Genomic DNA, 27,765 nt, shown 5'->3' with positions numbered 1-27,765 from the left:
CAGAATCTTCATTCAATAAACATTTATCACAAATATTGGCAGGCAAGAACTCAGAGGCAGTCGACACATGATGATAATATAGATTTAAATAATACAAAATATACATCAGCTCTGACTTTCTCACGTGCATACTGGACACACACACGCACACACACATGCAACCATACACAGGATTTTTTAAAGAAGACAGACCGAGGGTGAGAGAGAACTCGAGAGTTTGTTTATGAGGGCTGTGTAAAAGCCTCATTCTTAAGATAACTATTTATTTCAGCTCTGAGAACAGATTCAGATTAGAGGGAGAAATCCGCTCGTTATGAAGCCGGGAACAGCGGGAGAGGAAAAAGCCTAATTGTACCCTACAAGCAAAATTACATAATGAGAAAAATGACTGGCACAGAGGCTAATCGCTCTGGCTACGTAAAGATTTACGTTTATGGTTGGGGACTGAAAAAATAAACAGCATGCAGGAAAGATCTGCACAGCGAGTCGGATTCCTGGGAGGGCATTTATCTGCATGGGTGGAGAGAGGAGTTGATTTTATGTGTCTGCGCCACTAACAGTGCAATGAGATGATAATTGTTCTGGGAAGTGAAAAGAAGCTATACAAAACTCAGGTCCAAACAACAAAAATATGAAAACTAATCCTGCAATGCTGGCTTTTCTAAAACATTTCAATTATAGAAACTCACCAACAAAAATGAAATGCATGTACTGCAAACTACAGCAGTTCATCCCAATTAGGGATTTTTTTTTGTTTTGTTTTCTAAAAGTCTCACAAGAACAGAGAGAATTGTAATTGGGGAATGTTCGGGCCGCTCGTTAACAGCTACACACAACACTGGACAGTTTATACCACAGTAAGAAAAAAAAAAAAAAAATGGCTGATATGTAAATGTGTGTTTGAAAAATAAAGTTAATATCGATTATTGATGTGAAGCTGGAAAACCAGTCTGCAGTCATTCTTTAATGTCTGAAAATAACTGCAGTGTGTTTCAAGTGTTGCACTGCAGTAAGGATCAACGGAGTAAGGAGTTTGCTTCCGTTTCCATCTCTGGTGAGAAATCAGACTAACAAAATCTAATCTTACACACTTTTAGCACCTGCTGAAGGCTCAGAGGCAAGCCAGGTTTTTGGAAAGTGCAAAAATGTACAGTGTGAAAAAAAAACAAAAAAACACCCTGGAGAACAACTTAAATACACCAAATACCACATACAGTTCACATTTGGCCCAACAATGATAAAAGACACAGAAAAATTAAAATTAACACAATGCTATGGTGCAAAGAGGATTTGTTCACGGCGGTGTCTTTCACATTCGTAAAAACACATTTGGCCTGAGTCTTTGATTAATCACGCTCTTGACGTTCACAGTGAAAAGAAAGAAAAAGAAAAAATCGAACAAAACCCAGCTGCTGTTCAGATCAACAGCTCAAGAGGAAAAGTAGATCTACATGTACCATGTTCATTGGTCCTCGAGAAAACATCGATACTGCCACACGACGACACGCCACACACTCAGTCGTACGTTTTCTCTGCTGTAAACTCTCATACACTCTCATACTCTCAAAGCTGTCGTATGACAAGTAAAACGGTTTGTCTCCTCTGGCTACCACAGATGGGTCTCCCGGATCTCGGAGATGATGTTGTTGGCTTTTTTAAGAGCCTGAAAAAGAAAAGAAAGAGAGAAAATGAGAGAGGCTGGTTACATTGCTTGCTTTTAAAACGGCAGATACAGGGAAAGGAGAACAGGCTCGCTGATTGTGATGCTCAGAATCCACTCCGAGAACAAAAAGCACCATCCAATTTTACCTCGAGCATCTGAGCAACCTCGGTTCGCTGCTGTGCCGTGTCCTGTGACTCAATGAGCAGCTCCTGCAGCAGTTTCTGTTTGTAAAGCTGACCCACCAGCTCACTCTGCAGATGCTCTTTCACAAAGTTCACCAGGAAGTGCATGACCGTCTTGGGCACGCTGCAGAGACACACAGACCCCAGACAGCGAGGAGATTATTCAAAGTCTGCTGCTGTTGTCAACAACAACAACAACAACAACATCCCGTGGACATGTCGGGAATGCGGGATTCACTCGGCATATTTTCCCAGTCAGACCTGTCTTGGATGCTTTGGCGGACGATGAGGAAGTAGCACTTGATGAGCCGCTGAATGACCTCGCAGTCCCTCTGCTCTCTGGAGCTCAACTTGCGGGCGGCGGGCACAGCCTGGCAGAGAGGGGGGGGGGCCACGGCAAAAAAACATTTATGTAGGCAGCCTGCGGTGGATGCAGCGTTTTTGCCCGACCGCTAATCCCGCCACTCACCGTGTCGAGGAAGTTAATGGCCTGGCCTTTGCCGGGGCTGCCAAAGCCTGCGACTTTCTCCTCCGCAACCTTCTCGTTCTTCCAGCGCTTCCCCCCGTCGACCGCCTCAGCCTGAAAGCCAGAAATTTGAAAAGGAAGTCAGAGGGTGAGCCCAATTCTGGGCCCCGTCTGAAATTCCACTAAAGAACTCTGCGAGGGGCCACTCTGTTTGGAAGTGAAACCCCCGACGGGTTTACTTGTGGTGCTGCAAATTAAACCATAAATGTGAGCGTGTGACGCACAAACACAACCTACCTGCTGACTATTGACAGACGCTGAGACCTGCGCTGCATCTGTGAAGTCCGGATGTTTTGTATTGATGTAGGCGAGCTCGATTGCTACTAAATTGTGTACCTGAAGACAAAATAAAAAAATAAATTAAAAAAAGGGGGGGGTGGGGGGGGGGATACCCCAGATAATAACGCTTAGATGTTGGCTATTATAATCATTATGAAATATCCTCTTAGCTAAGCTGAGGATTACCATTTCATTAGTGATCGGCAAGCGCTTCCTCAATAATCCAGTCACGACTTCCACAATGGAATCGTGCAGTTTGGGAAATCGCAGAAGCTCCTTCAAAACACAATAGCATATTTTGCTATAACACGGCGTCGTTATAATGATTGCAGCGTTATTCCTCAGACTCGGTGACGTGTGAAGTGCACCGCCGTCTCGGGGCTCACCTGCGTGCTGAAGGAGGAGCAGTGCTGGATGATCCTCTGCAGCTCCTCGTGAACGAGCTCCACGCAGCGAAGGCTCGGCTCCTCGAGACGCTTAATTTGCCGCTTCACCAGCAGCTCAAAGGACACCTCGGGCACAAATAGTGCCGGCCGTGGACCCTGCGGGGAGAATTACAGATGCAAATACAAAACGCACACCACCACTCCGATTTACCCACCAGCCTTCCCGAAAACAGGAACTTGAACCAGAATCAGTATTTAAGAAGTTACAGGGGGGGAAGAATTGAGGAGAAGCTCACCGTGGCATTGCGGATGGCGGTGAGAATATCGAGATCCGTCAGACCCCCCAGGGGGTCGATGGACTGCAGAGTGCGGCCGAAGGTCTCATGGAATATGTAACAGATCCGAGCGCCGCCACAGCTGCAGAAGAGACGAGTGAAGCCGTGACGTCAATCCTGCTTCTCACTGCCGTGTGTCAGCAATGTTAATAGTGCCAACATTAAATGCAGTCAACCAAAAAAAAAAAAAAAAGGTCAATATTTGCTCCCCACATATTTACATGAATTAATCAGTTTGCAATAGGAGAAGTATGGGGATGAAGGAGCAAGCAGAAGATGCTGATACCACTTCTATTTAGACTTACATTACCCCAAGGACATTACCCTGATGGCACTGCATTAGTGCAAGTATAATGCTGAGTCGTGCAACAATCACTGAATTTGTCATAAGAACAACCTGAGTAAATGAGACAATTTTCCAAAACAAGAAATAAAGCTGTCATCATCATCATCATCATCATCATGATAGCATGTCTTAAGATATTGAAGTTCCCCGGAGAAGTCACACTCACAGCTCTGACGTCTGTATGTATCTGGCAGTTCCCTCGATGGTGTTGCAATAGTCGCTGGCGAACTTGGTGACGATCTGCAGCAGGGTGGCGCTGTGGTCCTCCACCGGCTGACCGTAGCTTTTGAGCCGAGCCTGGTACTGCGCGCTCAGCACGGTCACTCTGGTCTTGAGGTCCGGCAGGCAGTCTCGGATGTGGTGCATGAGCAGCCTGCTGAGAGTTTTGGCCAGATAGCGCGAGCCGGCGCGAGACGCCAGCGAGGGGTAGTGCCGCTGGAGGAAGGCCTGCTCGTCCCTCGTCGAGTCCTCCAAGCTCTTCTGGGTGTTGATGTCGTGCTGGCTCCTGCAGGGGAACAACAGGAGCAGGAGTTCAGTAAAATCACAACCTGTCATACGACCAAACCAGGCTGAAACGAAGGGAGTTAATTATTTCAAACCTATTAACCACCCCGATAATCCCCAGCCTGACTGGAATGACACGGCCCAGGAGAACCTCCAGTGCGTCGGTGCCCGCGTCCATGAGATCCAGCTTACTGATGACCAGCAGTGTCCGACGTCCTGATTTAACACAAACACACAGTCGCAAATCATCGTCGCCCAGCAGTCCTGCAAACTGGAAAGATTTCACGGAGACAAAGCTCAAGAGGAAAGCCCTCAGCTGCCCGTTACACTAAACAAACATTCATCTACATAAATCTGTACAGGAGGCGGATCTGGTGCCCGAGGCTTCTTCCCATATGTGATTTTTGAAGAACACTTTCATGTCGTCTTGAGCGCAGAGTCTGATGAATATGCACACAAACCCAGTGGGTATGCATGTGGATGGAGGCTTTCAGAGCAAACTGAGGAATCTGACAATGTACAGGTCCACGAGCACATCCTGCACGTGTAACGTATCTTAAGGAGCTTCGCAGAAGAAAATCTGCATATGCAATATAAACCACTAAGAGATAGACTGAATGGTGTTCCGACCGTTGGTGGATCTTTGTCAGGTACGGTTTGTCAGATGAATCTGCCAACAGGCTCGGTGATGGCAGGTGTGTGTGAATAAGTGAAATGGGAGATTTATTTGGGCTTGATTTGGTCATAAGGAAATCCTTATTGAGAAAAGACAAAATTATCACTTTTGCCAGTGTGTCTCGAGAGTAACTATTATGCAGCATTAAAAAAACCTTAAAGTATTGCAAAGACAATCCAGATCGCGATGCATCAAGACTTTGTCAGAACAAACCGCCAAAAACCGGACATAATTTACATCAATACTGAAGGCGCCATTAGAAACTTCAGATACAATAAAGAAGAGGGCGAGATAAAACTGAAATATGACCCTCTCACAACTAAAAAGGACGTGTTAATGTTCAGTCGGAATGTTAATGGGGTTCAGCAAACTGTAGATTACCTTTACATTATTTATGAATGAATCTCTTATACAAGTTTAGAGCAAATGTTTTTCATCGTCACTTTCCTCATTAAGGCCTTTTTTTCCGCCAGCGTTTGAAGGGTGAAGATAGGAGAGTGTTATCTTTAGAGGAGGAAAGTATTTAAATTGCGTTCTGTTCCTGGAGATTTGACAAATTCGGTGCTAAATGTATGTGATGAAAGCATCGAGGAGCCAAACGGTAATAAAATTCACATTCACCCAGGCCAGGTTTATTGTGATGAAAGTTGTTTCACCACCACAGGTTTACTAGTCAAACTTCACACAACTTAAAGTACTGCACGGGGCTCGTCTCTCGAAATCCAGGCTTTCAGTCCTATACTCGGCTGTTCGGGATATCTGTAACAGATGCCATGACACTCCCTGCAATCTCACTCATATGTGCTTCCTATGTTCTTCCAGAGTTAATAGCTTATTGGAACGGATCCTTCAAAACCATCTCTCCGCTAATCAGTTTCAATTGGCAGCCATGTCCTCGGGTCGCCATCTTTGGGGTCCGCTTCTGACACGATTCTAAATGCTTTAAATTCTCGGCAGAAACAAATCATTGCATTTACATCTCTCATTGCCCGACGCGCAATACTATTACAGTGGAACTCGTCCAAAAGTCCATCCTTCTTGTTTCCCACTTCAATGCCATGCACCGCTTGCCTTCTGATGAATCACGTTATGGCTATAAGTTAGATAGAACAGCTAACGTTTGACCTTGTACCACTGCTTTTTTAGTGCCTCACTGTGTGTGTGTGTGTGTGTGTGTGTGTGTGTGTGTGTGTGTGTGTGTGTGTGTGTGTGTGTGTGAGGGGGAGATGACAGGGCTCACGACACACGTATGTTGTACTCAGTGATCCTATCGTACCATTAATGTTTGTTTTGAATTACAATTTGTTTCCAAGGTCAATTGTATATTTTGAACACTGTCCATTTCAAAATGTTGAATGTATATTTGTATGCATGTGCATATATAACATTATACAGTATCCCTTTTCTCTCTTACTGTATGAAAGTATCTTAATTTAAATGTGTATGAGGATGTTAGTGATCACTTGTTTCTGTCTATATCTGGATGTCATACCCCACTGTTCTAAATAGAAAAAAAAAAAAAACATGTTCAAGCAAGTTGCTTTCATGAAAATTAAAAATAGTCAAAAATGTTTTCTTTGAGGCTTAATATTCTACGTGTGAAAAAAACTTTCAAGTCTTATTCCAGCTTACAAGTGACTTTTTTTATACACCAGTGGATTACGTGGGACTATGGAAGACTGCAGTGAGAATGACGAAGGACGGCTTTGTTTGTGACTTTCCAGAAGAGTTTTTTTTGTTTTACTCCGGTCATCCGGACTGTGGGTTGCTTTGGCGTCCTGAGTCGTCACATGACGAGACATAAATTTAAAATGCGCGTTTATACGGAGATGCACCTCAAGATTTTTATTCCCACTGTAGCGAGAATGTCGTCAGAGCCGGGCTATTTTCATGATTGATCTTGTGTTTGTTTTCTTTTCATTCCTTTTTTTTTTTTTTTTTTTACTTGTTTACTTCAACAGTACTGGATAAGAAGAATATCTCCCTTCTGAGGTTCACAGAGGAAATGACGAATGAACGATTGGCCAATTTACATCTCCTTTGGGACATTATAATAAACTACTCGGAGGCCATTTACTCTGTACAAATATCACCGTACACAGACATTTCTAGGCCACACTGCCAACCTCTCAGATACCATTACAGGCACATTTTCATTTCCAATACACCTACTCTGTAGATTGTATCATGACAGCAACATTAATTCTCAAAGCAGCCATTAGCTGACAGGATATTGTAAACTGTAAAGACAAATTGTCTTGACAGCCTGAAATGACTTGAGAGTAATGTATTCTTCCAGCACTTTCAATAATTCAATTCATGAATTTCAATTTCAGTCGCGTTATGCAACGGGCGCCCAGTGCAGGGATGAAAATTAAGATGAAATCGCAGGCGAAAAAGCGCCTCTATACAGAATGTCCTACCATCTGGATCAACCTCTCGAGCCAATTTCAGTGCGTCGGACGTGGCCAAGTCAGAGTTGGCAGGGGACACTGCGAGGATGAGCGAGTTTGGATTGGAGATGAAGGACAAGATCATCTCTTGCACTTGAGCCTCGATGTCCTCTGGCTGGTCTCCAACAGGAACCTGAGGAAACAATAACGATCAGGCAGCGTTACAGTAACCGCAGCACGGAACCTGTGAGCCTACGCCGACGGCAGATCTGCAATTCCATCAGCGTTATCGACCGTCTCCTGTCACAATGTTTGCACAAGCAAAAGAACAAATTCAAAAAAAAAAAGACGACACCCCCGTCAAGTGGCTCAGTTTACCTTTGTAATTCCAGGTAAGTCAACCAGAGTGAGATTGAGGACTTTGGGTGAGAAAATCTTCAAATATATTGGCTCGGGACTGATTCCCTAGAATAGATGAGAAAGAGGGAGAAAATGGCAGTTCGGGCAAAATGATCAGCTTAAAATAGCTCCCTTCAAAACTTTCCACTCACCTTGTTTTCTCCTGAAGTGCGATCAGTCTCGGCTTCAATCTCCTGACGGATTTCCTTAAAATCTGCGAAGATCTGTCGAAAAAAAGCAAGACGCATTACTTAAACGCGGCAGAAAACAAAAGTGAGTCATTGGAGCCGTTGAGGTGAATCTACCTGGTTCTTGCAGTGCAGGAACGTACCCCATTCTTCAGCTTTGACACCTGAGCAAATAAGAGTGAGCCCGAGTTAATCCACACTTCAAATCAGGGTTTGGAGAGTCACACAGATGACAGTAGACATGCGAACATCAGAGCGAACGAAATGTTTGAGACTTGACAAATGAGGTGACACAAAGACGCGTCCATGCAGAGTAATTATAAAGAGACCTGAGTGGCTGTTTTGGACATTTTGTTTTACCCCATTTCCTGAAAAAGCAGCGACGAGAGGAAAAGAAGAAGAAGAAGAAGAAGAAGAAGAAGAAGAAGAAGAAGCAGAAGCAGAAGCAGAAGAAGAAATAAGGAAGAAAGACTATAAATTAGTAAAGAGAGATCAAGTAAAGACAATTGAGTGAAAGATCTGACTATTGTGAGCAATCTCTATGCCCAAACCCCCCCCCCCCAAAAAAAACCAGAATCTGCTTGACACTCAGTATATTTAAACTTTCAAAACTTGAGCATTTATGTCGAGGAAATTTCCCGACGACACAAAACGGCAGAAATAGCTTCAGTGTACCGTTCTCCAGCTTCAGTCTGTCCTGCAGAGGGGCAACATTGACAAGCTGCAACACCAGAGGTCGTCTTGTGACGATTCCGGATCCCCGAGGCAAGAAATCCCGCCCAACCAGGCTCTCCAGCACAGAGCTCTTCCCACTGCTCTGTAGAGACACATGAGAGAGGCCAGGGTCAGATGAAGACATACGTGAAGTTAATAATACAGGTATTTTCAGCCACATTGTTTGTCAATTATTAAATAATGTTACGACTGTGGTCACATCTGCAAGTATTTTTTTCCCTGTGCTCCCCTGATTAAAGTTTGAAGAGGGCCGTGCGTCGTTTGTTATTTTGGTGTCAAGCTCACCCGTTAGCTTAATTTATTCATTACCCATGATTTGTTTATGGTAACTGCAATCTCCCTCATAAAATCGCCATTATTGTAAATAAACTAATCCTCTCACTGAGGAAAGGTTTTTCTGCGTGGCTGCTTGGGACCTGTGAAGGATGCATTTCATGCTGCGTTCAAGTAACTCCTTGGCTGGGCGAAACAATAATAATCAATTATTAAAGTAGAACAGCGCAGCCTGGTGTGACTCTTAACCAGCAAAAAAAAAAAAAGGGGCGGGGGGGGCAAGGAACTGAGAGAAGCAGAGGAGCTGGGGGGCGAGAGGCTCGATGATGAGCAGAACAAGGTAGAATGGAGCACACCTTTGTGAGGGAAAGAGATCCTGTGACATCTGCCAAGTCAAAAACAAAAACAAGATAGAATCTACATCACAGAGGTGAACAATTTCCCGCTCCGTAGTCCAACGTAGGCATCGGTTGAGAACATAACATAACATTTAGGCAGAAAGCTAACTTTAGAGAACATTTTGATGAAGCAAGTCACTTTAAGGATATATAAACAAATGGGTACAGATTAAGAGTTTCAAACTCACAGTGTTATAGTATTTTCATTCAAATGACACGATTATCATATCCTGCTTTATCCATCTTTTACATTGTGAGGGTGCCGGAGCCAAACCCAGTTAGGTGATTGGCAGGATACCGTTTAGACAGTTACCAGTCAATCACAGGTCAAACAGAGAGACATGGGGAGTCTCACATTATAATTCACACTTACAGACAATTTAACGTCATCTGCTAACTTCAAATGCATAATTTTGGACTGTGGGACAAAACTGGAGTGGCGTGACAAAAATCCCATGCACGCACACACAGGCAGAACATGTAAATTGCAGACAGAACAAGTCATTGTCCAGACTTGAATCGGGGATATTCTAACAGCAAAGCGAGAGTGCTAACCACGATAACTGTTTCAATAATTCTTAAAAGAGGACCAGACAAAGGAGAAGTGGTTTATGCGCTTCTACAAAGGTGAATGTCACCAGGTTGAGTGCAGGTTTGCAAGTTCTCACTGTGTGCATGGCTGCTTGGCTCTTTACGTTCAATAGAGCAATGTGGAAGATGGATAGATATTTATTCAACCAATCTTTAATAGATTTATATACAGCATGCAGTGTCATGTCCTGAAAACGTTAATGTTATTGTTTCATTTCATTATTTTTTTCTCACCTGAGATCCAACCACGACTATCTGAGGTAGCTGTACGACTTCTGCACCCACTGTTAGAAAAACCTCCTGAAGCCTATTGATGGTGGGAATTAGGGTTTCCATTTTTCAGTCTTCCTGGAATGACCAAAAACAAAAAAAGCATAAACATGGACAGTCAACAAAGGCGAGTTAAGCAAAGAATACTCTCAAAAGATCCAGAGAAGGCCGAGGATGGCAAATACAGCTCCAAGTAAAAGAAAGCTGCAGTTGATGAAGATAGAATATAAATAGAATGTGGCTGATTCCCCTGGGGACTGAGACTGTGCTGCTTGGCTAAAGGGCACAGTGGTCCTGATGAGAGGACCCGACACCACCCCGCTCAGATCAACACGATCAGAAGGTAAATTCCCAGATTAACACCGGTTTGTTATCACGGTCTACATAATCTGTGGGCTACAACGGCCGCGACAAAGGCTGATCTGCTGGATTATATGTGCTAGCTTGAAGCTGCAGGTTAAAAGGCAGGAAGTAGGAGAGATGTGCTAGCATCATGCTAACGCCTCATTGAAACGGCCACATCGTCCAGCGCGCTGATAAACTTACCTTTCTGATGGCAACCAAGCAAATCTCCTCTGGTTCAAGTGGTCAGTATGTCATCCTTGATAGGGAAAATAAATGCTGGCTTTAAAAACAGAGCATTTTACCAGAACCTGTTCTCGAAAATTTGTAGCAGACTGTCGGTGCAACATATGGGCGGGACTGCTTTAGAATTCAGCGCTCTGATTGGCTGCAAAATATGAAACTCGAGTTTCAGTCACCTGATTGGCTAATGTGTGGACTCTGTTTCAGCCCTCTAGAGTCCCTCGGGAACAAAAGTCACGCCTTCAATTTTCCATTTTATCCACTTAAGGTTTATTATGGAACAAAACAGCTATTCAGACTACACTCAGCAGACCTTTAACTGTACTTCCTCTGACTTCTGGGAAGGCTACTTATATATATATATATATATATATATCCTGGTTCATTATGAAGAGTGTGAATGCGTTTGAAGCCTTGGTCACAAGATGTTCTGGAAGCAGGGAGATGAAAAATGTGCATTCCTATGAGCTGTGACGGCACATAAAAAGTTATTAGCAGCTTACTTGTTTAGTCTCAGTATGCTCACATGCACAGCCATCTCAAAACACCAAAACAATAAATCGACAGTGAGCCAGCAGGTTGGCAAAGATGTCCGTCCATATTCTATACTCCTTTGTTCCGTCCTGGGATGCTGGACACTGGCAGAGTACTTCCTGGACTCAATACCTCAATACCTCCTCCTGTAACAGTCTGACCGCTGGGTGTACATGCATGAATAGACAACACAAAGAGCAAGTATATTTTTATATTTTAATGTTTGTAAATAGAAACATATTTACAAATTAACAATGGTCATCAGTAAGTTATTGGATAAAGCATGGTTTATCTGCTCCCGGTGGGTTAAAAGAAGGGAAAAAAAACAAAAAAAACATTTAACAGATATTACAAATAAATACCCTCCAGTAGAAGTTAGAGCCCCCTGGGTTTGGTAGCAGCCAGAGATCATGTGAAAAACAAAACCAAAAAAAACAGCACGAATGGAATCCTTTGTGTTCGGATATTACGCGATCAGGAGAGGAGCCACCACTGTGCCATTGGATGACAAGGGCCGATTTAAAGTAGCCGTGTTTTCTTACCCAAGTCCTTGGCGCGTGGATAAGAAAGCCCCGGTGCAGAGATAATCAGTCACTGTTATCCATGCTCACACGCCGTGAGCTCTCTGCACAGAAACCGATACAGCCTCACACTATCAACACTGTACGCATGTCCAAGCACTGAGCGCCTCTCAAACACTAGTCGCGACAAAAGCAGCTTGAGGCGCGGAGCATTCCTAGTCCATGTATGAGGTGTCCATGTTCTCGCCCTCTGGGTGAAGCAGCCTCCCAGCCAGGCGCTCGATGTCGTCCAGGCTGAGCTGTCGAAGGGAACGCTCATAATCCTTCAGAAGAGAAAGAGAAAGGACTGATTATTTCAGATGACGTTATTGAAGCGGATGTTTATGTATAATACGGCATGAAGGACAGAAAGACAAAGGAGGGGACTTTATGTGTGCTCTTTTGCATCTCGAGAAATATTTCAGGGATAAAAGACACACAAACCAGCAGAAAACCTAGTAATGGTAACTACTTATTTATTCATTCAGGATGTGGATGCACCAGTCTGAAACTCCACGTCTTGTTTCTAAACTCAGACCAACGCTAACAGAGTATAAAAAGCAGAGTCGGCTGAACTGAGCAAGTCAACTATTTAGTTAATAGTTCAAGCTACGTGCAAAATCAGTCCAGGAGAGCTATTTCAACAAAGATATTCTACAAGATGGACCTTTTGATGAGTAATATAACAAAAAAAAAACTAAAATAAAATCTGCACTGAGGAACAAGCTGACACTCGTTTCCCAATGTAATGTAGATTTTATATCTAATTCGCTGCAGATTGTGTGACTAAAAATGGAGACTGTGTCAGACGGTTTCTTCAGGCTCGTGACGAGGGATGGAGACCGAGAGGAGCTCAGAGGTTGTTAAAGAAAACCTGCTGAAGAGGAGTGTTGCCTCCCTGCAGTACTAACAGTTATTCACAGAGAGCTAAAAATACTGTCTCTCTGGAATAAGTTCCTAAAACTTCAGACGTCCCCAAGGACTCACTGGAGCAGTCACCTGGAACCACTTTCACGTGTGCTCATATTTTCGGACATTAAATTACGTTGCCCACACAGCTCCATGTTCATTCTACATAATTGTCCCCCGCAAACCATTTCAAACTGCAACTGCGCCCCTAAATGTGTTCCATTTGCAGTGTTCACAATTCCATTTGTGCAAGCTGAAAAACATGGTTAGAAAGTGCTTTAACCAAATGAGTTCAGGAAAAAAAGAAAAAAAATAATATATGAAAATGTAGAATCACACAAACCAGCTTCAACAAAGAGATCAGTCAAAGCCAGAGCGAGTTTTTTGAGATTTTAAAAAGGAAGGAATTTGCCTGCAGAGATCAAGGGAACATGAATAGCCAAGTTTTGGTTTTGTACGGAGGATTTTATTCTGCAAACAGGCTCACTGGCCTGACCAATAAGGATTTAAATACCAATCTTAAAATCACAGGGATTGGCGATAGAAATACTACGCCACATAGAAACTACAACCATCCAATAATCTACAAGTAGGAGCAAGTATTCAATCTTTAATCAAGATCACAGTGCCCAAACATAAAGGGGTTGAAATACCTTAATAAGCTGTTCGTGGACTTTAGCTGCATCGGCTGGAGTGAAATGTCGAGCCAGTATGGTGGAGACGCTCTGCCACACTCCTCCATGGGCGCTGCTGCTGCTGCTGCTGCTGCTGCTGCTGCTGCTGGCGACGGCCGACCCAGACACCCCGGTCCTCTCCCCCACAGGACGGATCACCAGGTTCAATTTCGCCTCTGGCCCAATGGAGTAATCACTCAGTCTGTGTTCATCTGGAGGAAATACACACAGTCTACCATCATCACAGAGGTAAACATTTGATGGACGAAGAAAAGAACTGATGAACGTGATAAATCGACTTCTGTCTCGTCCGTTGTACCTGCAAGCGCTTTCCCTTTGTAGAGCAGCCGCTGCTGGTTTGCCGGTATGTTGAGACGTTCCGACACCAGCTCCTTGACTGCGGAGACTTTTTCATCTTCAGTCACCTGCAGCAACAACAGCCGTGTAAATGTTACAGAGGCAGCATGAGAGCAGGGGTGTCCAAACTCAGTCCTGGAGGGCCCCTGTCCTGCACGTTTCAGCTCTCTCCCTGCTTCAGCAGACCTGAATCTCAGGATGACATCATCACCGAGGTTGTGGAAAAAGCCCAATAACGAGCTCTTCTTTGCAATCAGCTGTGCTGCAACTGGGAGAGAGCTGAACCCTGCAGGACACGTTTTTTTTAAATCACAATCACACACCAATGATGACAGAGCCGACGGGGATCAATCCACCAACACCGATGTCAAAGGCGCACGCACACAAAATCAGAAATTCTTTTCCCAACAACGTTCCACTGAAATTCACACGAATGAGAGCAATCTCCGCGTCGACCCGTCAGAAAAGGCCCGTTTGTTTCTCTCCACTCAAGAAGCGTGCTGCGACTGTTATTCCCAAAAAGCAGAGTAAACACAGTTATTTGTGGGGATACTTCGCGGCGGGTGGGTGCCATTTTATTTTCAACGGAGCACTTGGAAAAAGAAGTAGCGAGTGAAAGAGCTGCTGGGTCACATACTGATGCTCTCTGCACACTTTCAGTAAGTTGTGTACCGCACCTTAAATGAAAAACTTGTCATAACTGTAGCACATGAAATCAATAAAAAAAAACATCTTGAAATGCACAGTAAAAGGCAAGTGCTTTCTTTTGGAGAGGCATTCATTCAATCATCCATTAAATATTTTAAGACAAACATCCATCACCTTCAGCCCCACTGTATCTTATTCACAGGTGCAGGGCAGTTGGAGTTAGTTGATCTCAGGAAACTCAGGCTACACTTGGACACGTCAACAATAGTCAAACCTAACATACCAGATTAGAATCCATCCTGGTTTTTTAAACATGTTTTGTTTACCTTGCATGATGGGAGTTGGATTGAATTTTGTCACTGTAAAGCTAAATTACTAACGTTTTGGTTAAAAAAAAAAAAAAACAATTAATACATTTGCAAATTATCTATTCAATTGATTAGTTGTTTGGGCTTGAAAACAAAAAGTTAACCAGGAACATGGAAAATGTGGGTATTAAGGTATTAAGCGTTCATTTCATGATTACAAAAGACGTAAAGAAACAGAAAAAAGGTTTAATAGAAACAGTTGTTTGAGGACTTTCTAGAGTCTTTACTTTTCGTAATCTTTGCAACTCTGACTTAACATTTTCCCTGTTGGATTACAAACCGAAACTCAGCAGTCATGTAGTTTGTTCTAGTCTTATAATCTAATAATAATAATAACAGCTTGGATTTATGGGGCATACTGACGTGGGCGTGGGGCATACCGACGTGGCTGCCATTTCGCACAAACCACCACCAACATTCATGCACCATTTATACCCATTCATACAAGGCAGTGTGGGTAAAGTGCCTTGCCCAAGGACACAACAACAATGACTTGGATAGAGTGGGATTCGAACCCATCAGAATTTATTGTATTTTATTGTAATGAAACTCTACAATAAAATGGCATTAATTCTAACATCTGTCATTTTTTTAAGTAATTATCCTTTATTGTTGTATTTAAGTTGTTGGTTTACACTGCTGTTGAACTATAATGCGTTATGCTGCTGTATCTCTGATTCCTATTTCTTTCTATTCTGCCCTGTTAATAGTGTAGCTGAAGAAAAATAGCTGTTGATATAAAGCAATCCAGTTAAAAAAAAACAAAGATGAACAAATAGCTCAATCGAGACCTCTGAAATCCAAACAGTATTACATTCATAAATATTAATAAATAAACAATGTAGTGACACAAAACCATTTACAGTTATTTAATACAGACTATTAAACACACACACATATATATATATATATATATATGTTCCAGATAATTTTGTGCCCTGTGATGGAATAGTGATGGCTCCAGGATGCATTACACCTGTGCCTGTCATCAGCACGGATCCGCCCTGAGACCCTTTGTAGGATGAAGTGAAATAACTTCAACATACTTCTCTTCCTCAGGGACCCACAGTAGTGACATGCAAACCTCTGGTCCAAAGTCTGCTTCTCTACCTGCGAGGCCACCACTGCTCATCGTGATAAGGATAGAAGATGGATGAATGTATAAAGTATGATGTACCAGGGCTGTCTAGTGTCTATATCTGGGCTGAAACTGCTGTACACAAGGAAGTAGTTTAATGATGAAATGCAATCTTTAAAACGGCACAGACCCCTACAGTTAAGTAATAAACCTTCATATCACTCATCAACCAGCTGTGTGTTTTGTATTCTGGCGTCCTCCTGTTGTTTGTGCCTCATCCTGTAACCTTATCGTGTTCAAACAGGAGGCCCAGGCAGGCACCCAGTGAACACATGGGGCAACAAACTGGTAAACACACAAACAATGTTAGTACGGTACATTTTTTTTGTGACAACGATCAGGCACATTGTAATTTATACAATTACCAAACGATACTAGTAATCAGATAAATTATTACGTATTATAAGTATGACTATAACGCTGTTAAGACCGGGTTAACAGCAACGTTCCAGCTTCATATGAGCTGACAAAAAGCAAGACAAAGCAACACGACCACAAGGTGCCTCTGATCTGCTGTTTGAACGATGGAACGCAGAGAAAAGTCTGACTGTATCGTTCAGGGCGCATTACTCCAGGAGGTGGCTAACAGGCGAGCTAATGTTGGCTCGCCTAAAGGGTGGCTGTTAATCCGTCTTCGTGTAGCCACGGTGTATTTTGATCAATAACACCCGCGTAGAGGCAACAAGAATATGTTTCATTGTCTTTATGAGACGCAGCGCAGCGTGGGGCAGATCAGAGCAGCCGGGGCGAAACGGGCTTGCCTCGTTAGCATTTAGCATTCTGTTAGCGGCGGTGCTTCACTCACCTGCACGCTGCACTCTTTTCCTTGAAGAGGTTTCACCGTGAGAATCATCTTTGAAGACCACGAACAAAACGCAGTCGAGCGACCGTACAACAAAGGAAGAAATAAAACCCCGCTAACGTAACTTTTATATAAGTTCTTGATATTCTTAGAGGATCCTCTCTTTTTAACAGCCCATCTTCTTCTCCCACAGCCGCTCACTGCACAACATCTTCGGATAGAGCGAGCTATTGCCCCACAGTGGCCGGAGTGTGGTATTACAACATAGGCAGTACAGAAAGAAAAGCCAAGTTGTTTTGTGAGCTGTGATTTAAATTGTTCCAGCATAAGACATACTAATCCTAGAAAAGCCAAGACACATTTTTGGGAGGTTGATTCGAAAATAAAGCAGTAGTGAAAACAATAAAATCCCAGTATCAATGTATAATCAAGCTCGAGTCTACACTTTTCTCAGAAGTTCTCTCCACATTGTATTTTGAATTGAGATTTTGACAACAATATTTTTCTTCGACTTTGATCACCAAAATCAACTGAAGTTGTATGGGTAATGTTTGTACCCTTCTTGTCCTATACCAACCGAATCCAGGGGTGCACAACCTGCATGACCTAAAGAAACGAGTTACAGCCATATGAGTTTCCTAATGATTCGAGCAGTTTTAGCTATAGTGGCATTTCTTTTGTGGGTTTTCCTTTTTAGTTTGTTGTATTTTTTCCTTCTTTTTCCTATTGCCTTTTTTCAACCATTTTCTTTTCCCCCTTTTCCTTCTTTTTTGTTCTTTTTTCCTTTTTGTTAGTTTCTTTTGTTTCTTTTTTAAAAACATTTTTCTTTCTTCCCTTTTTTCCCATGTTTCCTATTTGTTCCCCCTTTTCTGAAAAAGAAAAGGCTATATCGACTAAAAAACAAACTAAAATTATTATATAATTTTAGTTCGACCACTTTTTTCCTGAGTTATTTAATTTCTTGTGTAGTTTTACCCATTTTATCCCTTTTTCTTTCTTTTTTTTAGCCATGCCATTTATCCTGGCTGGTTTAGATGTTTTGTTGTAACTGACTGGAACAGAGCCTCGAGATTAGAGCACATTGAAAAATCAGTGTGGGATGCAATTAACATACAAATTAAAAACAGAACATTTTCGGAAAGCTTCATGGAGCCTTTACGGAGGAGTTGGAGAGCCGCATGTTTCATTCAGCCAGCATTTCTTTTCTTTTTTTTTTCAAACAATAATGTGAGCACCACTTCATTCATCGCAGTGACAGTGAAAAGTAATTGCCTTAAGAAAATGTCTTCAAAATGCATTTAACCAGACAGCTGGTCCCATCACTGCTGTCAGCCAGGTGGTAATCTCCTTCACACTTTGTTGCAGGAGTCAAATAATTAATCCAGTGTGCAGGAGACACGCCTCTCCCTCCGGGCTGAGAAATACCCCGAGGATCCTCTGACCCAGTTCTGATCCAGTCCCAGCATTTCTCACTTCAGCCTCCCGGATGGTCTCCTCTGTGTCGGTCATGTGATTGGCTGCTGTCTGCGCGCAGCCCCGGAGAGACACACGCGCATCCCTCGCTGTGCGTCTAACGAGGGGGCGTGCACCTGTCGGGTGGACTGTGAGCGCGCACACGCATCGGGACGAACCGATCCAGGACAAGTGAGACAGACCCCACAACCAGGCAGGCAGCGCGTGGTGAGTGCTCTCTCTCTATGTATATGTGTGTGTGTGTGTGTGTGCTGGTAAATACCGGAGGACCGTGTTAGTATTATTACATTCTGTATAATGAGCTATATTGACAATCTATTGGAAATATAACTGTCTATTAACAGGTTATCTTTTAGAGTCTATGGCACTGAGACTGGCATGCTAAATCAATTCTGTTTATCTCTGTTGGGACTTCTATGTTGAAGTGAGTTGTTGTCTTTTTTTGTTGTTGTCTTTTTGCACAACTCCTGCAGCACATGCCTCTTTTCTCTTTTCTTTCTTACCATTTTTTCCCCAAGTGTCCTTGAATTATTATTTTTTTCTATTAAGATGCGTGAGAGGAAGTCCAATAGATAAGCACAATAACAGAGTAAACAGAGTAGTGCAGGAATAAATAAGCTGTATTGTGTGCTCTGTTGCTGGAAACCTTGCACTGCAAGCTCAGTGGACAAAGACATCCATCGACTTCTTTCTATTGCTCTGAAAACTGAGTCCTTGGAACACTATCTATCTATCTATCTATCTATCTATCTATCTATCTATCTATCTATCTATCTATATATCTATCTATCTATCTATCTACATGCAGAAACCATTGCATTTATGAATATAATATTAATATAAATATCTCAAAATGTAATGTTTTTTTGAATTAGCTGTGATTCTTACAAGAAAAGAGAACTTGTTGCATTTCAACGTCAGACAGAAAATATCCATTTTGACGTGGAGTGAGCCACTGGCGTGCATGCTTCTGAGTAACAAGAGGTGTAATTTGTTGTCAGCGTTTATACAGGTGATGGGGACGCTTCGAGATCTGCAATTTGCCCTGCAGCTAAAGATTGAGGAGCTTCGCCAGAGGGACACGCTCATAGACGAGCTGGAGCTGGAGTTGGACACCAAGGACGAGCTCATTCGTAGGCTGCAGGAAGAGCTGGATCGCTACAGAGCCACCGTCTCTCTCCCAGGAACGTCTGCAGCCGGTGCAGGTACAGAGAATAATGCTTGTTCACTTCATGGCTTCAAAGCAAAAAAAAAAAAAAAAAACTGAAAATAAACCTTGAACCACATTTGAATGCTGTCTTTTATATTATGTGCGGTTCTTTCTGTAGCGTGTGCGGCTCAAAGTGAAAGCAGCCAGGGCTCCAGCAGGAAGACCGTTATCTGTGAACCCTTCAGCGTGGACCCCGTGACTCTCACCTTGGTTTCACACAGAAACTGTGACAAAAGCCAGGAGTAAGAGCATGCTGCATTCTCTCAGTATAACATCCACGCAAACTGCAGAATCAGACTCTGTGATGTTTAAGGCTCAGTGACTGCTTTCTGCATGACTCACACTGACATCAACAAATATTTTTAATCACTTCCAATGCTGTAGCCTTGGACACTGTATTCAAGGTGTTAGATAATTTGCCGTGAAATGCAGAATTTGTGTCCTTTCACCTGCATGTTTGCAGGTCTCAGAGGCTGATTAAGGCAGCGTTGGTGAAAAATGACTTGTTGAAGAACCTTGATGAAGGAGAAATAAGCGCCATCACAGCCTGTATGTACCGCACCTCCATCAATCAAGGCTGTTATGTCATTCAGGAAGGGGCTACTGGGGATCAGGCTTATGTTTTAGAAGGTAACTCATTTTCTTCTTACAATTCCTCACATTAATCATACTTAAGTGTGTTATTAGGATTTATCTAATATGATAACTGCTTAAAATCCAGATGAAATGATGCATAATCATCCTATCTGTAGCTATCCCGGCTGGTTCACAATTTAATTAGATAATCTGCTCTTCCTCTGAGCACAATATTAGTGACACAACTGCATGTCTGAGCAAGAAAAGAGGAGCTACTTCCAGAACAGCCGGTGACCTACATTGCATTGCGATGTGTTGAGACGTCAACTTGAACCTGGAGACCCAGGAGACAAGAGGTTGTGCTTTGTGCTGCTCGCACAGTTCACCGGTGTTTCATCATCCTGAGCAGTATTGGCTGAATGTGTAATGTTACAGGTGATGGAGAGAAGCTGCCCGATCTCCCCTTTACTCTTTTCTCCTCTAATCTCAGCTGCTGATGTGAAAATCTGTTCTGTGAACAACGAGACTCAGACGGCGCTTCAATCGGGCAGCACCTCTGTGTCTTGTGTACATGCAGCGTTTCCTCACTGGGTGTATGTCTATTGACAGGAGGGAGGCTGGAGATAACAAAAGATGGAATCAAGCTCCTCACAATTGAACCGGGAGACATGTTTGGGGAGCTGGCGTTGCTCTACAGCTGCACTCACATCTGCTCTGTCTCAGGTACCAAAGCATTGTCGTGGGTACTTTCGTTGTCGTCACTGAACACCGGTGGCATTGCGATTAATTTTGATTTGACGGGAATATAAATAATTCAGTTTTTCAACAGAAAATCTCAAGCGGACAGATTTCCGACAGGACACTGGTGTTTGTAATCGCTTTTCAGAAATGGGGGGTGATTTAGAAAATGTTCAGCTCGCAGGCGGCAGTCTGAGTGCCACATCTCCTCTTTTCAATCCCACACGCATCCACCACACTTCTGAAGACATTTCCTGACGCGTGATGCATTTGATCGCCTTTCATGTGCACATTTCTGGGGTGAAAAGTTGTCACATCGCTGATAAAATAGAAAGTGTGCAGTCATTTCCGTCTCACGGCTGATCACAGAGTCCCCCTCCGGGAAAACTTTCTCCGCCATCGCCGTGTGCATCTGACCTGGTTTCACTAATAAATAGGCTGTGGAAGTGGCCGGGACCAGCCTAAATGGAAAAAATGTGTTTATTTTCCGTGTTTGGTGCCTCGACGTTTCTCCTGCTTTGCGTTATCTCTCTCTGGCAACAATGCTCAGTTCATGCCGGCAGTCTGCCGTTCTTTGTTCTGCGTCCGATTGTGTCAGACCGTCTCTTTGGATCCGTTCAGAGCCCACCGCGTTTATCTCCTGTCTGACCTGAAATTGCTTTTTTTTTTCTTCTTCTTCTTTTTTCACTGTGGCCATCTGAGACCATCAGTGAGGCGTCTGCTTGTGCGGTGCCTTTCATTGTGACAGTTATAAAGGAGCAGGTGAAAACGGGGCGTCGTCACCAAGTGCGGCTCCAGAATCCTCCAAACCCTCGTCTGAGATGAGCGTTTCACTTCTCGAGAAATCTCTGGTGGAAATTTAAAAAAAAAAAAAGAAGAAGAAAAGAAACGTAACTGCCATTAAACGCTTGTCATATGGCGGTGAAGTGGAACCTTGAGAGCCAAACAGTGAAATTAAGATTATCAGGTCTGTGCCATGTCATCGGCTGTTGGATATAATTAGAGTGTCAAGAGGACATTTACTTCCATTTGCAGGGAGCTTCTGTGAAACAATCAATATGGGTCATTATTAATTTACACTCTCCTTCAAGCTCTATTATAAAGAAAAAGGGTCATCATGTTGAAAGGTATTAGATTAGACTATTAAATATCCTCCACCAGGAAAGTAAGCACACACATCCCTTCTTGTTCGAGCCACAGCATTTGGAATGCTCCCCGCTCTGCTCTTCAGGCCACAGCTCGACCTGAATCACACGCCCATCATCTCAGACAACATGTGTCTTTGAGTGTTTCCGCCCGAGTTCAGCTGTCACTGAGAAGACCTTTATCACCTCCTCATCCTCTGTCTTCTGTTGTGCAGCACAAACGGACAGCAAGCTGTGGGTCATCGACCGCCAGGGCTACCAGACCATACTTATGCAACGAGGTCTGAACCGTCTCTCTCATTCCGTGGAGCTGCTGAGAAGGTGAACATCAGCCCGACATGCTTGATTTGACATGGTGCGCCACCCAAAAAGGCTCTCTGTATTCCGGCAATGTCCGAAAGGGTCATTTGATTCGTCGTCATAACGCAGCCTGTAGTCTTTTACCTCTGGGCCCCAAGCCCGAGAAATATTCTGTACGCGCTCACGCTGCGACTATCTGTGTACAAATTAAATCTAACTCGTATCAAACCTGCCACTGCGAATGATATCTTAACGTTGCCCCCTTTTGTACTTGTGCACAGCCTTCCCTTCCTGCAGTCGTTGCCAGAGGATGTCATCATGAAAGTGTCTGATCTAATGGAGGAGGTACAGATTACTTTTTCTTTTTTCTTTTTTTTTTAATGTGATGCATAATATTGTATAGCCATCTCTGTCTCTTCAAACAGTCTCTTCACTCAGCTAATAGATTACGTGTGCAGACAGAAGGACCGCCGGATCCTTGTAAACAGAAATGTTTGCTCTCAGCCCCTGTGTTTTTTTTCTTTGTTTTACTCTGGTAAGCCAACAGGCACATTGGTAGCCGGAATTAATTGCTCCTTGTTTCTGGATATAATGGTTTTTTTTTTCTTTCTATTATTTTTTTTTCCCCTCCCAATTTCCTTTTTTTTTTAAAAGCAATTTTTCTCCCTTTGCTTCCCGTGTCATCTCTCTCTCATAGACACATTACAAGGATGGTGACTACATCATTCGACAGGGAGCCACAGGAGACACTTTCTATATCATTAGTGAAGGCCAGGTAAAGCTTTATGCTCTCTGCCTGCTGCACTGATGAAATGAGGCATGCATAGAGGGGGGGAAAAAAGATCTGAATTAAAGAGGACAAAATGTCAGAGCATTGGAAATGACATTACAGTGATGATAATTGACCTCACTGCATTTGCTCTGCACTCTTGCTTCCCTTTCATTTGCTGTCTTTTGGTTTTTTTTTTTTTTTTTTTCCCCAGGTGACAGTGACAGAAAAGAGGCCGGGGCATGAAGAGCACACCGTGCTCTCCAAGCTGTCAGAGGGACAGTGGTTTGGAGAAAAAGCTCTGTGTTGGTAAGACGCAAATATCGGACTTTCAGATCACGACGTAGAGGAATTTCTGCAGCCTTTAGGAATCACAACTTGTTGAATGCTACAGCATGTGTGCCATGTATTCTAGCTTTATTTTCTATTTAGACAATGCGTACATACGCGACATTGACCAGCTTTTATCCTATTGTTTTTATTTTGCCTCTCTTTCCAGTGAAGACATTCGCACGGTGAATGTGATTGCTGCTGAAGACGTTACGTGCTTGGTGATAGACGGAGAGTAAGGTTCTATTTGAAAAAAAGAAAATGTGATTAAAAACAACAATCTTTAGCTTGTAACCGATTCACTTTCTGCATCACGAATGACTGTGTAGATTAGCAAATCTCACAAGGCTTTTGTGTTTCAGCGCCTTCAAAGACGTTATCGATGGGGTGACATTTGACTTCCGTCAGCAGGGCCAGCAGAGCGATGAATCTGAAGTCGAGTGAGGAGAATTGCAACACAAATGTATTTGCATCCACACAATCGGCCTTAACAATCCGCCTCAGCAGTCTGCCACTGTGCCGCGAGATACGCCACAAACGTTGACGCATTGTGCAGTGTGACAGCCTCCTATCGCGACCAGCATTAACCTCTGCAGTAGTTTTAGTGCCAGTAGCTTGTCCCGCTCAGCCTTCGCTCTCCGCCTGTAATTCAATGAGCCTTGATGACACTGTGGTGGGTTCACTGCTTGGAAAAAGGCCACAAGCCAGAAAAAAACTCAAATCAAGGGAAAATGGGGGAAAAAAACCAAAAAAGTTAACAACTGCTCTTCTTTTTGAAATGCCCCTGTCCGGATCAAAAATAACTAACATTATGCAGTCCTAATATTTACCTCTGCAGACTGGAAACGCCCCACAGAGCTGTAGTTTTGGAAATGCTCTGACCCAGTCATCACAATTTGCCGCCCCTCAAATCATTACTTTCGCCTATTTTCCCTGCTTCTCACACATCAACTGCTCGCTCGCTGCCTATCCCAGCTCAAACAGGTGCCACGGTAAAGCGATAATGTGTGTTATTCAATTCACCTTCACAATAATGTTACAACCGATGCACGAATAGCAAATATGAGCGAGCGGCTCACCCCTGTTTTCCCTCTGAGCAGGTCAGACGTGGATCCAGCTCTGCCCTCGCCTTCTACCTTAAGTGATTTTCAGATTATTTGCACTCTGGGAGTTGGGGAGTTTGGTCACGTAGACCTGGTAATGCTTGATCTTATAGCTCCTCACACAATGACACAGATGGCTTGTGCTCGCTCCTCATTGGGATTCCATGTTTCTATAATGTAATGTATCGATCCCCCCCCCCCCGCTCTCAGGTACAACTAAAGAGCAACGTCGAAAGTCTTTTCGCTATGAGGGTCCTCTCAAAGAAGATGATCCTCAACGACGCTCAACAAGAACGCGTCCTGAATGAAGGTCATGTCCTGATGGAGACCCGCTGCTCCTTCATCGTCAGGTGTGTCACTCAGTTTACGGTCGACTAGTTATGACTGTCTTGTTGTCGACACGTGTTCAGGATGTAAAGGGAGCTAACATTTCAATACATTTCTTGATCACAGGCTATATAAGACCTTCCGAGATCCCGAGCGCCTGTACTTTTTAACAGAGGCATGTCTCGGTGGGGATTTATCAAGTCTACTCAAAGAAAAGTAAGTAATCCAAACTAAAGGAAAATTGCTTTATTTCACAATGTTATGTTATAGTACAATGGTTAAATTAGTTCTCCACCAAACTGTTTCAGGGGGTGTTTGGATGAATGCAGCGCGAGGCTCTATACAGCCTGTGTTGTCGGGGCCTTGACCTTTCTGCACAGTCGAGATGTCATCTATAGAGACGTCAAGCTTGAAAATGTTCTCCTGGATGAGCACGGCTATGCCAAGCTGGTACTACGACGTATCACAAGTCCTCATATTGGGTTTTTACCAAAGGTACCAGTGAGTGTCTACAAGTCTGTTTCTTCTAGATGGGCTCCAGATGTCTGAAGAAGGTTGAGATGGGTAAGAAAACCTGGACTTTCTGTGGTACTCTGGGCTACATGGCGCCTGAAATCATTCTGAACAAAGGCCACAGTACCTCTGCAGACTTCTGGTCACTGGGGGTTTTTGTGTTTGAACTCCTGAGTGGTGGGTAAGCTGTGCAATTTTATACAACCCTGCTTTCAGAGCTCACCCCCTCCCCCCCTGTTAAAAATTGAAAGTGTCCTGAAAGGCTCCCCTTTTTTTTCTCTCTCTCTCTCTCTCTCTCCCCAGGCTCCCATTCAGCAGCTCCGACCCGATGAAGATTCTAACTGCAACCATTCGTGGCATCGATCAGATCAACTTCCCAAAAACCATCAGCAAGAGCGCCTCCAGTCTCATAAAGAAGCTGTGCAGGTGTAAATAAAGCACATCCAACACAATGAAACACAACATGAAAACTAATGACACTTTTCTACGGATTCCTTAGAGTTTACTTAAACAGAAAAACAAAACAAAACACTTGCTTACTTCCAGCTGACAAACACACAAACAAATGAGAACAGATGAAGAAACAATGCAGGTTCACTGGCTGCAGCCTCTGCCGGGACGAAACAATTGAATAATTAGTTAATGGTTGATGTATTCATGTATTCTTTGACTTTCCAAGGAACAATCCCTCCGAGAGACTGGGCAGTCGAAGAAACGGGGCCAAGGACATTCAGAAGCACAAGTAAGACTACATATTTATCACACTGGAGAAAAAAAAAACCCCGGCCTCTACTTGGAGACGTGGTGTTATTGGTACTCTGATACTTTTAATTCAGGTGGTTTGAAGGATTCAACTGGGACGGACTCTGTAAAAGAACACTCACACCACCGGCTGTTCCTAAGGTAAATAGAATACTGGGTTTTAATTTGTCTTCTCTGTTGTTGCATATTCTGGTTTGATTTCATTCTTGTTGTACCGTCTTCCAGGTGAGACACCCTCCTGAAAACAATACGTGTCGATTTTATGCGGAGGACTCGGCGGAGCCCTGCGCTAACTGGGAGGACTTCTGACGGATCTCTGTGAAGTGGAAAAATAAACTGTCAGATAATACTTCATCATCTTCAGGTTTAGTCCTCATGAATAATTCACTGCCCCGAGTCTTACCGACATCAAGAATTAATTATATTTTCAAACAAAAAAATATTTTCCACGGTATCACTTACCTCAGATAGTTTGATAAATGAACCGTGTTGCCTACCGTGCTAACCCGAGACTGTTTCCTTGGCGTAATGTCTGTATAGATTCACAAACACAGTCCCGTGACATCACCGCACTTGAATGTAACTAAATAAACAAAGAAACACATTGTTTCACCCTGCCTTCGCTCTCTTCTTATGCCTGCTACACTTTTTCGAGGGTTTAGTGAAACCATGCACATGATTTGTGTTTGATGTCAGCGTGGGTTCAGTTTTCCAGAAAAGCTCAATTCCTACGAAAGGAACTGAAAGACACAGGAGGCTGTGTGGACTGAAGCATTGGGGACGGCAATCTGTTGAGAACAGTCTCCCTTTTTTTAGATGTGACATATTGTGGATGACAATGACATAACACAAAGTTTTGTTCTGATTAAGATCATCTATAATTCGATCAAGGGGACTTAAAATGTCCAAACTTGTGGTACTACTGGACAGCATCATCTTTAGTAGCCTCTTCCCTTTTACCTATCTATAGTCAGACACAATGGGAAGATTACACGAAAAATAAAACAAATGTAATATATATGATAAAGATTATGGTACAATGTAAAATAATATTTCAAAGGGTCAAATTATGACCACTATGGAATACTGAATGACCTAAAGCACATAAACATCTATATTCTGAAATACTGCTTGAAGATTTGAGCACTAAATTGAGCCTAACAAGTAAATTTTTTTTAATGAGAGGCCCCAATCCAGTGTTTTAAAAAAAAACAACCCACAAAGCAAACTGTAAAAATGTCAAAGAAAACATTGATTTTCTAAAGAGTAGCAGACACAACACAACACTGAGACCCGAGCTGAGACATCTGTGATGCTGCCATGAACCAGAGCCACCTCCTTGCAGAAAAACTAACCTCAGAGCCATATTGTCGGTGGCAGTTTATAAAAACGTGCAACAGTAATAAGTGACATTTTTTAGTTGTTGACATTTCACTGTGTGTTGCATCAGAAGGTATCATTAAAATTAGCTTTATGTTGAGATTGTGGTGAATTGTGGTAGTAATTGTTTGGTTCTTATGACATAGAAACAGAGAAAAACTTCAAAGTTTAAAGTTAAGACTTGGAGGCAACTCAAAATATTTGAAACCTCCCTCCCCCTTTTGAAGAAAACGAAAACCCACACATTTATGTCTTAATCTGTTCAAAATAGTCTTTAGTGGAAAACCAGACTATAGCTAGACAGAGTAGATGCCAAACTAAAAGCATTTTAGTAGTACAAAATATTTCTGCTTTTATCATGAAAGAGTTAAGCGGTGGAAATGTTATGTACTCTGTTTCAAGGTGGGGGAATAAATAAAT

At 43.0% G+C, this 27,765-nt stretch overlaps 3 protein-coding genes across 3 annotated transcripts; 1 reads left to right on the top strand and 2 right to left on the bottom strand.

Moving 5' to 3' along the window:
- Positions 1-12: 12 nt before the first annotated feature.
- LOC308132157 (dynamin-1-like protein) lies at positions 13-10,781 on the bottom strand. Its single transcript, XM_080499154.1, has 17 exons — positions 10,691-10,781; positions 10,109-10,222; positions 8,553-8,694; positions 7,995-8,041; positions 7,842-7,913; positions 7,669-7,755; positions 7,321-7,483; positions 4,317-4,437; positions 3,884-4,222; positions 3,333-3,453; positions 3,037-3,192; positions 2,837-2,926; positions 2,609-2,707; positions 2,315-2,425; positions 2,107-2,216; positions 1,810-1,969; positions 13-1,663 (listed from the first exon to the last, which is right to left on the bottom strand). The coding sequence occupies exons 2-17, from the start codon at positions 10,208-10,210 to the stop codon at positions 1,607-1,609; spliced, it is 1,977 nt and encodes a 658-aa protein (XP_080355280.1). The 5' UTR covers positions 10,211-10,222; positions 10,691-10,781; the 3' UTR covers positions 13-1,606.
- A 700-nt stretch (positions 10,782-11,481) lies between these two features.
- ubl4a (ubiquitin like 4A) lies at positions 11,482-16,901 on the bottom strand. The gene is made up of 4 exons (XM_080499632.1): positions 16,723-16,901; positions 13,726-13,831; positions 13,386-13,618; positions 11,482-12,107 (listed from the first exon to the last, which is right to left on the bottom strand). Exons 1-4 carry the CDS (start codon positions 16,768-16,770, stop codon positions 12,000-12,002), a joined length of 495 nt encoding a protein of 164 aa, XP_080355758.1. The 5' UTR covers positions 16,771-16,901; the 3' UTR covers positions 11,482-11,999.
- A 2,306-nt stretch (positions 16,902-19,207) lies between these two features.
- prkg1l (protein kinase cGMP-dependent 1, like) lies at positions 19,208-26,207 on the top strand (the record flags this gene model as incomplete). The annotated part of the gene is made up of 19 exons (XM_080499194.1): positions 19,208-19,397; positions 19,521-19,644; positions 19,866-20,032; positions 20,588-20,701; positions 22,077-22,182; positions 22,443-22,506; positions 22,859-22,936; positions 23,145-23,239; positions 23,430-23,495; positions 23,623-23,700; positions 24,361-24,457; positions 24,574-24,713; positions 24,817-24,906; positions 24,999-25,140; positions 25,221-25,384; positions 25,507-25,629; positions 25,883-25,945; positions 26,040-26,122; positions 26,191-26,207. The coding sequence occupies 19 exons, from the start codon at positions 19,208-19,210 to the stop codon at positions 26,205-26,207; spliced, it is 2,001 nt and encodes a 666-aa protein (XP_080355320.1).
- Between the last annotated feature and the right edge of the window lie 1,558 nt (positions 26,208-27,765).

This window comes from Blennius ocellaris (assembly GCF_963422515.1).
Source record: "Blennius ocellaris genome assembly, chromosome: 7".
In the NCBI taxonomy this organism is placed as follows: Eukaryota; Metazoa; Chordata; class Actinopteri; order Blenniiformes; family Blenniidae; genus Blennius; species Blennius ocellaris.
Note: the sequence above shows the minus strand (reverse complement) of the source record. Positions and strands in the feature narration are given on the sequence as shown.